Source organism: Notolepis coatsorum (genome assembly GCF_963971535.1).
Source record: "Notolepis coatsorum genome assembly, chromosome: 18".
Lineage (NCBI taxonomy): Eukaryota > Metazoa > Chordata > Actinopteri > Aulopiformes > Paralepididae > Notolepis > Notolepis coatsorum.
Window position 1 is genome coordinate 99,868,622 of NC_140182.1, and position 13,207 is coordinate 99,881,828.

The 13,207-nt window shown below is 43.7% G+C and overlaps 1 protein-coding gene across 1 annotated transcript in view; it reads left to right on the forward strand.

Annotated features, from left to right (window-relative positions):
- The window catches only part of smc1b (structural maintenance of chromosomes 1B), a gene marked incomplete at both ends in the record, with an annotated part of 73,546 nt that overhangs the window by 36,427 nt on the left and 23,912 nt on the right, over positions 1–13,207 (forward strand). The window contains 5 exons of the mRNA XM_084335303.1: positions 618–724; positions 1,908–2,049; positions 2,423–2,568; positions 5,322–5,499; positions 7,715–7,806. Coding sequence (XP_084191429.1) covers positions 618–724; positions 1,908–2,049; positions 2,423–2,568; positions 5,322–5,499; positions 7,715–7,806 — 665 coding nt within the window. The remainder of the gene's footprint in view (positions 1–617; positions 725–1,907; positions 2,050–2,422; positions 2,569–5,321; positions 5,500–7,714; positions 7,807–13,207) is intronic.

A 13,207-nucleotide genomic window follows, 5' to 3' on the forward strand; every position in this document is an offset into this window, starting at 1 on the left:
TGTCTGACTCTCTGCAGAATAACTGCTGAGTGTGTGTGTGTGGGCTGGGCGCTGTCCAGTGCTGAAATGGACAGGAAACTGAAAACAAAGTCTCATTTAAATAAATGGTGCATTTATATAGTGCTTTTATCCAAAGCGCTTTACAATTTGTTCCTCACATTTTTACCCATTCACTCACACATTCACACACAGAGTTAGGGTTTAAGTGTCTTGCTCAAGGAGCTTGCTGCCCGGGAGGAGTGGGAATCTAACTGGGAACCAGACGATTGCTCTATAGCAATATATTGAATTGTGACCCCTGTACAGTATACCCTTACGAAAAAGTATCATGGAATTTCAAAAAAAGTATTACAGTATTTACATAATTTTCTGGTCACTACGATGATGTTAGTGGCCAAAGAATTGTGTAAATACCATGATATTACCATCGGTACCATGGCCTAAATTGGATTATAGCTTTTGCCTTGGCAATACCATGATGAAGTATTTATACAATGGCCAGTACAACGGTAAAACTGAAATTACCATCAAACTACCATGATAGTTTTCCGTAAGGGTCACACGGCCAGATTCTTGCCAACATGCAGCCCCGTCAGTAACAGTGCTGTTTGCTTCAGATGGAGGACGTGGTGTTCGCTGACTTCTGCGCTGAGATCGATGTGAGCAGCATCAGGGAGTACGAGCAGGAGCACCTGACCAGGCAGACGGAGCTGGACAAGAAACAGTACAGAAACCTCTCATCCTCATCTAACGTGGCATTTTCACTAACCGCTGTGACCATAGATATATATCACTAGATGACTCACCCGCGCTGCCGGCCAACGGAGACCGACGTTGCCACATGGCGGCCATCTTGCGTGGGTGGAGCACGCCCACTCATACCATGCATGTCTATGGTGCATGTACTATTGAAATAGCCATAGCTTGCTAAATTTTTTACATTTTACATTTTGTCCCAAACTCAGTTTGTTTTGTTAAAAACGTCAGATGTAGTAATCATACCGCATACTTCTAATGGCCCCCTAAAATGAATTGTCATTACCACATTACAGCATGTCCAAGAGATATTGAAATTAGGTGAAAGTTCCGATATATACAGTAGTATGTGTGAAATACTACGGACTGGAAATTGCAACACAAAACAGAATGTTTCTGATTTACCAAGTCTGGATTTCAGGATTCACAATGTCAAAATTACCAATCTAAGTGTGATACCCTAAAGCTGAAAACTTGGCAGTCTGTTGCCCCCCCCCCCCCCCCCTCCCCCGACGATTTCCTAATATCGATAATCTCATTTTGACACAGTGAATCCTATCTGTTAGTTTCTATCCTCAAATATCTCTTCTACGATTGACGTCTTTGTCTCTTATCTCCACGTCCTGTTCTCCCCCTCTTGCTCGAACATCCTTTCCTCCATCTCTTGCTGCCTTCAAATGGAACTTTTGAGTTTGTGGTTTCACGTGGGAGGTCAAATACACAGTATGCTTGGGGTTCAAGTGGTTAAGGTCGTGAGAACACTGTTGCTAGGCAGTGTTAATTCGGCAACATGTCTTGAGCAAGGCTAATTATTTAGCTAGCTAGCTAGCAAAAGTGTAATTATGTGTAATAAATGTAAAGGCATAATGAGAAATGTGAATATCAACATTTTCCTCAGATATATTATTAAATGACTAAGAAAGACTATACGACTAAAATTACACCATAATTCCGCCACAAAATTAACTCATGGGCTCATCACCACGTCACACCTCGTGAGCTCGGAGCTCTCAGAAAATGTCCACTTACGAAGTTGTGAATAGATAACAGTGGGTTGTTTGTATGGAGTCTCCTTGTGAACACGGTAAACACAACCCCATTTGAAGCCACCATTGTTTGTGACCCCCCCCCCCCCCCCCATACTGCCCCAGGCTGGAGTTTGAGAACCAGTGCACCCGTCTGAGTGGCCAGCTGGCGTACGAGGAGGAGCAGCTGCAGCAGCAGAGGAGCAAGCAGAAGAAGGTGGAGGAGACCATCGACAATGAGGACACAGCTGTGGCTGTGCAGAAGAAGGTAAGAACGATACACTGTGCAGAAGAAGGTAAGACAAGGAGGACACAGCGGTGGCTGTGCAGAAGAAGGTAAGAACGGTACACTGGCACAGTGGTTAACACTGTTGTCTCACAGCTAGAAGGTCCTGGGTTCCCACCTGACGACGACGGGGGGCTTTCTGTGGAGTTTGGCGGTCTGTGGCGGCCCACTGCTTAGTGGTTAGGTTGGGTCAAACTCAGAATTATTTTCCCACTGGCATTAATAAAGTATAACTTAACACCTCTCTTTGTCTTTAGAATTGTTCTCTGTTAATAATCCTCTTTTCAAATCTCCACCTCCCTCCTATGTTATCTACCATGAAGACTTTGTCAGCGTGATGTTTCTCTTGTCGCAGGAGGAGGAGAAGCTGCTGGCGGCTGTGGAGCAGAGCCAGGCCGAGGAGCTGGAGCTGAAGAGCCTCCTGCTGGAGAACAAGAGGCAGGTGGCCGACACCAAGGCTGCTCTGGGCCAGAAGAGAGAGACCCTCCAGGACCACAGCAGGTACAGTAGACCCCCCCATAGATATAAAACATTAGATGGGACTTTACGTCGTAAATCCTGGGATAATCGCCTGCCATCTTACCTGGGTGTTGTTTACAAAAGCCACTTATGGGCAGCAACTATGGTTGTCGACTGTGCAGCCTGATCACAGCTGGCATCACTTTACACTGTGCAGCCTGATCACAGCTGGCATCACTTTACACTGTGCAGCCTGATCACAGCTGGCATCACTTTACACTGTGCAGCCTGATCACAGCTGGCATCACTTTACACTCTGCAGCCTGATCACAGCTGGCATCACTTTACACTGTGCAGCCTGATCACAGCTGGCATCACTTTACACTGTGCAGCCTGATCACAGCTGGCATCACTTTACACTGTGCAGCCTGATCACAGCTGGCATCACTTTACACTGTGCAGCCTGATCACAGCTGGCATCACTTTACACTGTGCAGCCTGATCACAGCTGGCATCACTTTACACTGTGCAGCCTGATCACAGCTGGCATCACTTTACACTGTGCAGCCTGATCACAGCTGGCATCACTTTACACTGTGCAGCCTGATCACAGCTGGCATCACTTTACACTGTGCAGCCTGATCACAGCTGGCATCACTTTACACTGTGCAGCCTGATCACAGCTGGCATCACTTTACACTGTGCAGCCTGATCACAGCTGGCATCACTTTACACTGTGCAGCCTGATCACAGCTGGCATCACTTTACACTGTGCAGCCTGATCACAGCTGGCATCACTTTACACTGTGCAGCCTGATCACAGCTGGCATCACTTTACACTGTGCAGCCTGATCACAGCTGGCATCACTTTACACTGTGCAGCCTGATCACAGCTGGCATCACTTTACACTGTGCAGCCTGATCACAGCTGGCATCACTTTACACTGTGCAGCCTGATCACAGCTGGCATCACTTTACACTGTGCAGCCTGATCACAGCTGGCATCACTTTACACACAACATGACACGGTGGTGGTGGGGCTGATCTCTAACAATGACGAGAAGGCCTACCGGGAGGAGGTTGATGAACTGGCACGCTGGTGCCGGGACAACAGCCTACTCCTGAACATTGGTAAAACCAAGGAGCTGATCGTGGATTTTAGAAGAATACAGCAGGGGACACACACGCCGTTGTGGATAAACGGGGCTATCGTGGACAGGGTGAGCAGTGTTAACATAGAATCTCTTTGCATCTACTACTGGCAATACGGTAGTCTAGGTTGCCCTCTTGAGGCTGTGAAACGCATGCGCAGTTAGTCTGTGTCGACCACGAGCTGGAGTTCTACTGTTCGTTAATGGCTCTGTAATGGTGTTATGCAAGTTGATTGAATAAACCAAGTGAACTGAAGATAAACGTCGTGTTTATTTATAGTAGACTAACATTGGTAGCAGAGGATGGTTAGCAGAAGATGGCTACTGCTAACTACAAAGTTCCACCGAAGTTCGACGAGTCTCGACCATACGAGTGTTGGAAAAATGAGATTGCCATTTGGAAGCTGGTTACTGAACTTGATAAGAAGAAACAAGCCCTCGCCGTTGTCCTGGGGCTGGAAGGAAGGGCAAGGGACATCGCTATGGAAATACCAGCTTTGGACTTGAACACCAACAATGGTATGGACACGCTGCTAGCAAAACTAGATGGCATGTTTCTCAAAGAAGAGAGAGACCGCGCATACGATGCATACTCTTTTTTTGACTGTATCAAAAAGGAGAGCTCCATGTCCATGGCGGACTATGTGATTGACTTTGAACAGCGTTACAACCGAATGAAAAGGTACGACATGACTCTTCCTGACGCCGTGTTAGCTTTTAAACTTTTAGACACGGCTTGTCTAGACGAGAAAAACAGACAAATGGCGCTGACTGCGTGTACAGATTTAACGTTTGCTGCAATGAAGTCCGCGTTGAAGAGGATCTTTGGGGGGAGAGTGCACGGCGGCACATCAAACGGAATACACGTTAACGATGAAGCGTTATTCACGGAGCAACGCTCACAAGGAAGATTCGGACGCAGCAGTTTGGACAAGTTGGACAACAAAGGCAACAGTCACAGGGTACCAACCCACTGGATAGGTTCGGTAAGAGATCAAAATGTGCTATATGTCAGAGCACGTTCCATTGGGCTAAAGACTGTCCTCACAAGAGTAGTGAGCAAGTAAAGCTAACTGAAGATTGAACAAGGGTAGAGGAATGTGACATCACACTGCTTACTGCCGCACTGTCTGAGACAGAGGTATTCCTAACTGAGTCCTTAGGGACGGCTATCATTGACACTGCATGTACCCGCACAGTGTGTGGAGAAAAATGGTTGGACAGCTTCGTCGCTGATCTCAGTCAAAGTCAAGTGAACCAGATGGTAAAAAGTGAAACCCCAAGCTCCAGACCATTCCGGTTTGGAGATGGAAATAAACAGTTTGGTCACGCCTCTGCAGAAAGACTACAGCGACTCCTTCGCAGTTCGGGAAATAAAGACAAAGATTGTGACACTATTTTACAACAAATAGTACAGGAATGTGACATATGCCAGAGGTACAGCAAGACCAAGCCGAAGCCTGCTGTGGGCTTGCCTCTGGCTTCAGAGTACAATGAAACAGTGGCAGTGGACCTGCACGAGTTGGAACCAAGTTTATGGTACCTCCACATCATTGACCAATTTACACGTTTCAGCGCTGGAAGCATTGTGAAAACAAAGAACTCCTCTGTGATAGTGAACTCTTTTCTTCATACATGGATCAGCGTCCACGGCCCGCCACGGAGACTTTACAGTGACAATGGAGGAGAATTCAACAATGCAGAGTTCCGTGACATGGCAGAGAACTTTAACATTGAGACAAAAACCACGGCAGGATACAACCCCTGGAGCAATGGGCTACTGGAGAGACACAATCAGACCCTCACCGACATCATCCTGAAGGTCAGACGGGAAAATGGATGCGACTGGCAAACTGGACTGGGCTCTCATGGCTAAGAACAGTATGCTCAATGTGCACGGCTACAGTCCTCATCAACTGGTGTTTGGCCAGAACCCCAACCTACCTTCTGTACTGGTTGATAAACCACCTGCGCTAGAAGGTACCACGATGAGTGCTAGAGTAGGAGAACACATTTCAGCTTTGCATGCCTCTAGAAAAGCATTTACTGAAGCAGAGTGCTCAGAAAGGATAAGACGAGCACTACGTAAGCAGCTCAGACCCACAGATGAGAAATATGAGATGGGTGACAAGGTGTATTACAAACGAGCTGAATGCACTGAGTGGAAAGGACCAGGGATAGTTATTGGTCAGGATGGGGCTGTTGTTTTTGTGAGGCATGGTGGTTGCCTAGTGAGAGTGCATCACTCTAGGCTTTCTAAGGTGAACACAAAGGTTAGTGAAGAGCACATGGTACAAACTGATGCTGACACAGAAGCAGGAAGTGAGCAAGGTACAAACAATGCAACTGGTAGTTTAGACAGTGAGCAAAATACAGAGAATGAACATGAACAACAAGAAGCCAGTACAAGTGAAGCGATCGATCCACCAAACACTTTGAGTGGTGTAACTCTAACTGAAATGGAGCATAGGCCTAATGCCCATAATAATCCTGCCCCTTCTGCAGGTGTGAGTTTAAAAACAGGACAGACGGTAACATATATGAACAGAGGTGACAACACTCTACTTAAAGCAAGAGTCTTGGGGAGATCAGGCAAGGCTACGGGGAAATATAAAACCTGGTATAACATGCAACATCTAGACAATGATGGTAGTGATGGGCAAAAGGAATCAGTTGATATCTCACAGGTTGATAATCTCAACATTGAAACAGAAGACAGAGAAGCTGATGTACTTGTAACCAAAGACATCTCATTTGATGCAGCTAAACAGGAAGAAATAAAGAACTGGCACAATAATAATGTATTTGAGGAAGTTGAAGATGCAGGGCAGAAATGCATTTCCACCAGATGGGTTTGTAGTCTTAAAGACACTCCCAAGGGTATCGTGCCTAAAGCCCGACTGGTTGCCAGAGGTTTTGAAGAGCGGAATATTCAAGAGTTACCGAAAGATTCCCCCACATGTGCCACAGATTCACTTAGACTTATGTTATCAGTGATATGTCAAAACCAGTGGGAAGTCCATTCTATGGACATCAAATCTGCATTCTTGCAGGGTATTGAGCTATCCAGGGATATTTATATCCGCCCCCCTCTAGAGGCAGGATGTCAACATGTTGTATGGAAACTAAAGAAATGTGTATATGGTCTTGCAGATGCATCACTATATTGGTACAACAACGTGAAGGAGATCATGCTGAGTACTGGTGGTAGAGTCTCACAGGTGGATCCGGCAGTCTTTTACTGGTTGGATGAGCAATGTAAGGTCACTGGGGTGCTTGCATGTCATGTAGATGATTTTCTTTGGGCAGGCTCATCTAACTTTTCATTCAATGTGATCCCCCAACTACAGTCTGCATTCAAGGTTGGGCGTGAGGAGCATGAAAAGTTCTCCTATGTAGGAATGGATTTTGTAACTGTTAAAGGTGAAGTTCAGGTACATCAACAAAGTTACATTGAGAACCTGGAGCCTATTCCCATACAAGCAAGTCGGGCCACACAGAGAAATGAACCCCTCAACGAAACTGAGAGAGAGCAGCTACGATCAAAAATAGGACAGATCCTATGGGTTGCTAAACAGACGAGACCTGATGTAATGTTTGATTCATGTTGTCTGGCTTCTAATATAAAAGGGTCAACAGTACAGTCTGTTCATGATGCTAATAAAATAATCCGTAAGCTAAAGTCTGAAAAGGTGACACTCAGATTTCAGCATCTGGGAAACAGTGATGCTCTGAACTTGATAGTTTTCAGTGATGCTTCATTTGGAAACCTCCCAGACGGAGGTACACAGGGAGGTACTTTTATAACACTTATGGGAGAAAGAGGGAAGTTTTCCCCCCTCTGTTGGCATTCAAAGAAAATCAGACGTGTGGTTCGCAGTACCCTTGCAGGGGAAACTCTTGCCATGTCAGATGGGGTAGACAATGCAATTTTTCTAGCCACACTATTTTCTGAGCTCACTACTGGAAATGCTGGACTGAATACACTCCCTGTAATCTGTGTGACCGATAATCACTCTCTGTTCGATGCGCTCAAGTTCACGAAACAAGTCACAGAAAGGAGACTCAGGTTGGAAATCAGTAGCATTAAGGAGCTCATTCAGAACAAGCGCATCAAGCAGGTGCGTTGGTCAGACACAAAATCTCAGCTCGCTGACTGTCTCACAAAAAAGGGAGCTTCGGCTCTTGTGCTCTTAAAAGCACTCGGTGAAGGACAATGGGATCTGGGTTAAAGTGTCTGTTTGAAATGGAACATTGAAAACATTTTTGTTTATGTATTTGTTTCTAAAAATGTTTTCCTAATTTATGTTTACTACTCAGGGAATTTAAACATTTTTGTTTTAAGTCACTGTGTGATTGTTTTATGATTCATGCAAGGTAATGTTATTTTTGTTTTGTTTATTTCTTTAAAAAGATAGAATGAGATTGTTAACATAGAATCTCTTTGCATCTACTACTGGCAATACGGTAGTCTAGGTTGCCCTCTTGAGGCTGTGAAACGCATGCGCAGTTAGTCTGTGTCGACCACGAGCTGGAGTTCTACTGTTCGTTAATGGCTCTGTAATGGTGTTATGCAAGTTGATTGAATAAACCAAGTGAACTGAAGATAAACGTTGTGTTTATTTATAGTAGACTAACAAGCAGTTTCAAGTATACCTGGGAGTCCACATCACAGAGGACCTGACATGGTCTACACACATAGATTCTGTGGTGAAAAAGGCGAAACAGCGCCTCTATCACCTGAGACAGCTAAGGAAGTTCAGAGTGTCAGGGAAGATACTCCACTCCTTCTACTCCGGGGCTGTAGAGAGCATTCTGACTGGAAACATCACTGCCTGGTTTGGAAACAGCACGGCACAGGACAGGAAGGCACTCCAGAGAGTGGTGCGCTCAGCTGAGCATACTACGGGTATTGCACTACCACCCCTGCAGGACTTATATAACAGGAGGTGCAAATCCAGAGCCTGCAGAATTATGAAAGACCCTCACCACCCCAACAACAGCCTGTTTAAGCTGCTGCGGTCAGGCAAGCGCCTACGGTCACACGCTGCAAGAACAGAGAGACTCCGACTCAGCTTCTTCCCCCAGGCCATCAGAACACTGAACTCTCCACTCACAAGTACACATGAGCACACACACACACACACCACTCATGCGGCAACCGCTAAAACAATCACTTTAAAGAACATGTCACTTTAAAAAAATATAATCTTTAGAAACACTTTAAAAGAAGGAGGTACTGTATAGTTTAGATACATTAAGAGTTAACATTGTAAATTGTATATTGCATAGTAGTGTATAAGAACCAGTTTCGCAGGAACCTAGCATGTCTTTTTTTACCATGCATATCTTGTGTCTTATCTATTTATTTTTTCTATTATATTTTTTCGATGCCTATTTTATTCTATTTTATTATTGTATTTTGCGGGCATGACCACCCACATTTCACTGTATGCCCTGGTATGTATATGACAAATAAACCTCTTGATTCTTGACACATGTCAAATCAAGGATCCTCTTCGGGGTTCCATTCTGGGCCCTTTATTATTTCTAATTTACATTAATGATTTGGCTATGTCCTGTAATACTCTACCTCTATTATTATTCGCGGATGACACCAATCTCTTAGCTACTCATCATCAAATCAAATAAAATTTATTTATAGGGCCCGACAACACACGTTAATGTCCCCATGGGCCGTACAGGTCTTATGAAAGAATGCAAGCACTCCCAGACATACCCCACGCGAAGGTAAGGAAAAACTCACTAAAACCTAACAATAGGGAAAAAAGCTCCACAGGCAGTGTGGAGGAGAGAAACCTTAGAAGGGCCATTCAAGGGGGGATCTCCCTTCTTAGATGTTGGTGATAGTAGTGTTGCAGACGGACAGTTGGTAAGCATGCACTCATGTGTGTAGTGAAACACAGATGAGTGCATGCAATAGCAACTGTACATTTTGAAAGATTAAAGATAGAGCTAATAGCGATAGCAACTGAACATTTTGAAAGATTAAAGATAGAGTTGATAGCGGATCTATTTGAGGCACAGGGGCGGCGCAAAGAGGGTCACGTCCTCCCCGTCTTAGTCACGGGACATTCAACACTCCGGTCGTTGCTCAGGGACAGCCGGAGACAGGGAGATAGGGGGTGGCGCAGAGAGGGTTGCGAACTCCCCGACATCATCGCGGGACATCCGGCACTCCGGTCACCACTACGAGACCTCCGGAGACAGGGGGGCACGCAGAGGGGGTCGCAATCTCCCGGCCTTCGTCACGGGACGTCCAACACTCCGGTCAACACTCCAGGACAGCAAGTCATAGGGAGACAGGGAGACGGGACAGGCGTTAGACAGCTCATGAGATTGTAGTAGGCGGACATAGCAATAGATACAAGTGGTAGGCATATATGTGAATGGAGTAGATATATGAAGTAAGCGTATTATGTGAATAGAATAGAAGTACTTAACCCAGCAATGAAACCGCGTTGACTGTTAATCTGTTAACAGTCTGTTAATACTGTTAATCAGTTGACAGGACCACGGACAGACGGCGGTGAATAACTGATCCAAGGCCTCGGAGGTGCATGTAGAGCAGTCACTACAATCTTGGCCAAGACCCCGAGGCATCCATCACCTTAGTCAGTGCCAGGAGACGGGCACTCAGAGAGAAGGGGGAGGGAGGGGGGGGGGGGGGAAGAGGGGGGGGGGAGAGCTAGAGAGTTCCCATGTTTGTGGTGCTGCAAAGGAGCAGACATGTAGTACCCTGTAGTGCCATGTAGTACCCTGTAGTGCCATGTAGTACCCTATAGTACCCCGTAGTGCCATGTAGTACCCCGTGACTTCAAGTCCCTGATTGTATGCGTGAATGAGGAACTTAAAATAGTCTCTAACTGGTTTCAATGCAACAAGCTTACTCTAAATGTAAAAATGTTTTATTTCATGGTCTTCTGCAACAAAAATAAGTACTACCCTAAAGAAGAATCTAAAATATTAATGAATGGAAATGAAATTCTCCAAGTGCCTTTCACAATTTTTTTAGGAGTTACTATAGACAAAGGATTAAATTGGCATAATCACATTGACAATGTTTGCAAAAAGTCTGCCCCTTTACATCCCTCTGCCCATCTAACCTTGTATTATAGCTTTTTATTTCCTTACCTTAACTACTGTAATATAGTCTGGGCTGCAACATATCCATCATATCTCAACAAATTAGTCATAATCCAGAAGAGGTTCCTCAGGATGATTTCCCACTCTACCAGATATGAACCATCTGCACCTCTGTTCCGCAAATATTCACTACTATCAATTGACAAACTTAATACCCTTCAAACATGCTCATTCATATTCAAGTTCATTAACAATAGGCAAGATCTTCCTGATACCTTCCATAGTTTCTTCATATTTTCATCAGAATTTCACTCATATCCAACAAACCATAGCAATAAACTCCACTTACCTTTCTGTCGGACAACTAGCCATCAATTCAACATTAGCTTTAGAGGCCCTAAACTCTGGAACACTCTAAATTCAACATTGAGGTCAACAACCTCCTTATCCATATTAAAAAAACAATTAAAATCTAATTTAATTTCATCATAAATCACTGTCACATTAAGTTACTCCTGTGTCATCAGTGTTACATCTTCTGTTAGTATGACTGCTTGTTTCCTTTTCCTCATTATATACCGTTTATATGCTATTATCCTCTGTCTTTGCCCTCTTGTACAAAAAAAAAAAAATAATAATAATAATAATTGTTCTTGTTACTGACTCGTGTAAATGTTCCATGTTTTCGCATTAGTGTCTGCCTTATGTCTCTGATCCTGTTTTATAGTTTATTTTGTAGTCCATGTTTACATGTAATTCGTCCATATTGTTTATGGACAACGATGGGAGTGGAACTTTGTACTTTGAACTTTGTTCCCTCCTAGCACTGTTTTTTTTTTTAAATAATGTGCTAAATAAATAAACTAAACTAAACTAATGTCAGTATAGAATAGATTTTTTACACAAGGGTCAACTAATACTACAAAAGGTTAGTGAACTAGGTAACTTTACAGTTAGCTGCCAATTAATGGATCAGCTGAGTTCTAGGTAAAATGTTAATGCTGAATGCTCTCAACAACATTGATCTGTTAGCTAAACAGAGGACTTATACCCAGCAATTGTTGTTTTACTGTTACCTTGTGCCTTTACGCAATTTTCCTCTCAGTAAAGCAAATCTTGAGGTAACCTAATCCAGTTGGAGACTTCAGACTTTGTACTTCAGCAATTCAGTTCAAGTTCCTTTCAATTCATGTGGATACATGATGGCTCAATGAGAATATAACAGGGTTCCTGCAAGGTCTTAACCTCTTAAAAAGTATTAAAAAACATATGTATAAAATGCAGGGTTCGCACAAAGTCCTTGAAGTGCTTAAAATGCTCGATTTTTTACAAAAAAAAGTCAATGCCTGGAATTCCTTGAAAACAGCCAATTTTTTAACAAGGTGCTTAAAAAGTCATTGAAATTCAAATCAACCATTCGCATTGAACGTTTTGTTCATCCAAAAACATTCTGAATCAAGAAATAATTTTTTTTCTTTCTGTTTTAATCAAATCCGACGAGTCGCTGTCTCGCGCACTCCAACTGCTTTTCCCTCATTTCTTCTTCGCGTGTGATGCTCTAGCTTGGTCTACCTGGCAAGCAGGTCAAGAAGATGCCAGGGAAATGTGAATTGAATCCAGCATGGCTGGAACAGGACGCCTACAGTAACTGGCTTTCACAAAATACAACAAGCAGCAATCGTGCTAGATGCATTAAATGCCCTAAAGATATGGACATATCCAGTATGGGTGAATCAGCTCTCAAAAGCCACATGAAGTCTGCGGAACACCAGACCGCCCTCCGCAATGCTACAGCCTCCGTCTCGGAGTATTTTGGTCCTCATCTGAAACCCAATGAACAATAGGTAAGAAACTAGTTATTTATATTATTAAACGTTAGTGGGGGTTATCCGAAAGATGACTGGTGGATGTTGATGAAGCTAGTTGGCCTAATGTTAGCTTGTTTAGATTAACGTTACTTGTTAGATCTGGCTGACACCCTGGCTAGTTTAATAGCCTACTAAAGTGACCTAGCCTATTATAACATACCTTTAGCATAATAGATGTTGTCGCAGGCAGTATCGTGAGTGGTGAAATGTTGTAATTATCTGGGTCTTAAAAAACCTCTTAAAACAGATAAGATTAATATCACGCCATAAATCCATCTCTACAGAATGTATGAATTATTGTTTTGAGTTTTTTTTCTTTCAAATGTAGCCAAGAGTAAAGACCCTAACCCAGTCAAAACAGCAATCAAAGTGTATATTTTCAGCACTACGTTTGTTTACGAATGATTTTAACTGCTATTAGTGAAATATGAGTTCATAGAAATCTCATGGCATCAAAAAAGGCGCTTATTGTCAACGACATGAGGATTTGGCGCATTTATTATTTACAAAAATATACAATAAGGACTATGGCCATACGATGCCTGGTCATACGGA